Raw genomic sequence first — 2078 nt, 5'->3', positions numbered from 1 at the left:
CACGTAAACATGTAAACAGTTCGGCGTTCATTTTCACCTTGTTTGCCCCCCCCCTTCATTTGCGCTCTCAGCCACGCTGCTTCTCGCTTCCTCTGTTTTGACTCCAGCTGGTTACATCATCAAAAAGAATTGCACGGTTGGCCGGTAGATTACAGATCTCTATCATAGGACACATTTATATCGTTTCTACCGTATATCATTTATATTGCGCATTCCTAGCTTTCATTATTTTTTTGGTCTGTTTAGCAGCGTAGTGTTAGCAGAGCTAAGATTTTTGTTTATCAGTTTAGTGGTTTAGTGAAGCCAACCTTTTGGTTAGCTGTGCCCTTTTTCAGTACCAACTCTAAAATCCTGACATAAAAAATATGGTTTGAGGTTTTCTCTTTCAGGTGATGTCAAGAAATTCTCATTGTCTGTTTTCACAAAATCCCAGATGAGCTTAAAGTTACATTTCACACCATCTGTTATTTCTTACGATCTTAATAGACAGAATGCACTCATGTCTTGTTTTTACAAATTTGACTCAACATTTCATGTTTGGACTCTACCTCCACTTTTGTTTTTGTRTCCTCAGGGAGTCGAAGCAGCGGCTCAACGAGAAGCGAAGGCGAGCGCCGTCGYGGCAACAAAGGTCCCGGCAGCACCGTGGGCGGAGGAGAGAAGTCCCCCTCAGGCGGAGGAGGCGACGGCGGCGGGGCCGACTCCCGCTCCGGCAGTGGAAGCGAATCGGAGTACTCCACCCGCAGCAGCCTGAGGCGGGGCCACGGCTCTTCGGCCCCCAGCGAGCACAGCCACGCCTCCTCGCAGCGCTCGCACCATCACCGCCTGCCGCAGCCCCCGCACATGTCCCCCTACCCGCCGGGCATCCTGCCCTACAACCCCATGATGGTGATGATGGTACCCCAGCACCCGGCCATGGCCACCGCCCACGCCCTGCAGCAGCTCCCGGCGGCGCCGATGCACCAGGCCCTGCCCCCGCCCCCCTCCTCCACTCCGGGCGGACCTCCCGGCGCCCCACCGACACGCGACCTGGGCTCGGTCCCCCCGGAGCTGACCGCGTCCCGCCAGTCGTTCCACCTGGCCATGGGAAACCCCAGCGAGTTCTTCGTGGACGTCATGTAGTTTCACTTCCTGTTTGTTTGCGCGAGGACCCGCTCTCGAGTGTTTATCGGATTCAGGACAACGTGTTGGAAATTAGGTGAAAACAGGGTTTAAAATGGCAAAGTTCAACAAGTAAAATTAAATATAATCTGACAAAACGTGTCTAAAAACCRTCTCATCTTAAACAAATCCACCTCAGAGCTCTTTTGTTGGTTCCAAATGACTCATTCCTGTTTCGTTTTTCTTCAAAGWGCATATTAGGATATTAGATGTTAGTTCTTGCTTCTCAGTATGTTTTTATCCCAGACTGCTGGCCTGTGAMTCATACAGATTACCACCAGGGGGCGACAGAAACACTGAGCTCTGAAAGGATTCAACCCTGCATGAACAGTTCGGTCAGATCCATGAGTGCAGTGAGTGCCTTTGTTTGTTTGTTTTTTAAGAGACGATTTTAACACTCCAGGTACAAAAACATGACGCTGTTCCACATTGTTTGACAATGAACTTCTCTGTACATAAACATACCACTCCCATGTAAAGAGCAAACTCGAATGTGAAAACGATAATAGGTCCAAACTGTCAGGGAACTTGGGTTCCAGTGTCATTGCCTAGGTGTGGTCCTCTTAACGACTCTTATTGTGAAAGGGTACCATGATTTCCTGAATGTGACTGCAGAGGTTTGATGGTACTTATTGATGACATGCAGTGTATAGCTTTACTGTGATCCAAATGTTCCAGCTTCTCTGCTTGTTTTATGTTACAGACTCACTTTATTCACCCGTTTTGTTTTGTTTKTTGTTTTTGTACGAGTGACTATACAAATCAAGTATAACCCAACTATAAAGGTGCTAAATGAAGAGTCAACATTTCAGAAACACATTGGCCGTGTCACTTTGATTTCATGTTGCCACCTTTTTTTGTGTATTTGAGAATAAATTTGATACTAGCTTACTGCTCAGATTTGGTTATTTGAATGA

The 2078-nt window shown here is 47.4% G+C and overlaps 1 protein-coding gene across 1 annotated transcript in view; it reads left to right on the top strand.

Annotated features, from left to right (window-relative positions):
- The window catches only part of dvl2 (dishevelled segment polarity protein 2), a gene marked incomplete at its 5' end in the record, with an annotated part of 7043 nt that extends 4990 nt beyond the window's left edge, over positions 1-2053 (top strand). Inside the window, 1 exon segment of the mRNA XM_014024559.1 lies at positions 575-2053. Coding sequence (XP_013880013.1) covers positions 575-1122 — 548 coding nt within the window.
- Between the last annotated feature and the right edge of the window lie 25 nt (positions 2054-2078).

This window comes from Austrofundulus limnaeus, unplaced genomic scaffold (genome assembly GCF_001266775.1).
Source record: "Austrofundulus limnaeus strain Quisiro unplaced genomic scaffold, Austrofundulus_limnaeus-1.0 Scaffold426, whole genome shotgun sequence".
Lineage (NCBI taxonomy): Eukaryota > Metazoa > Chordata > Actinopteri > Cyprinodontiformes > Rivulidae > Austrofundulus > Austrofundulus limnaeus.
This window is presented reverse-complemented; position numbering and strand designations above follow the sequence as displayed.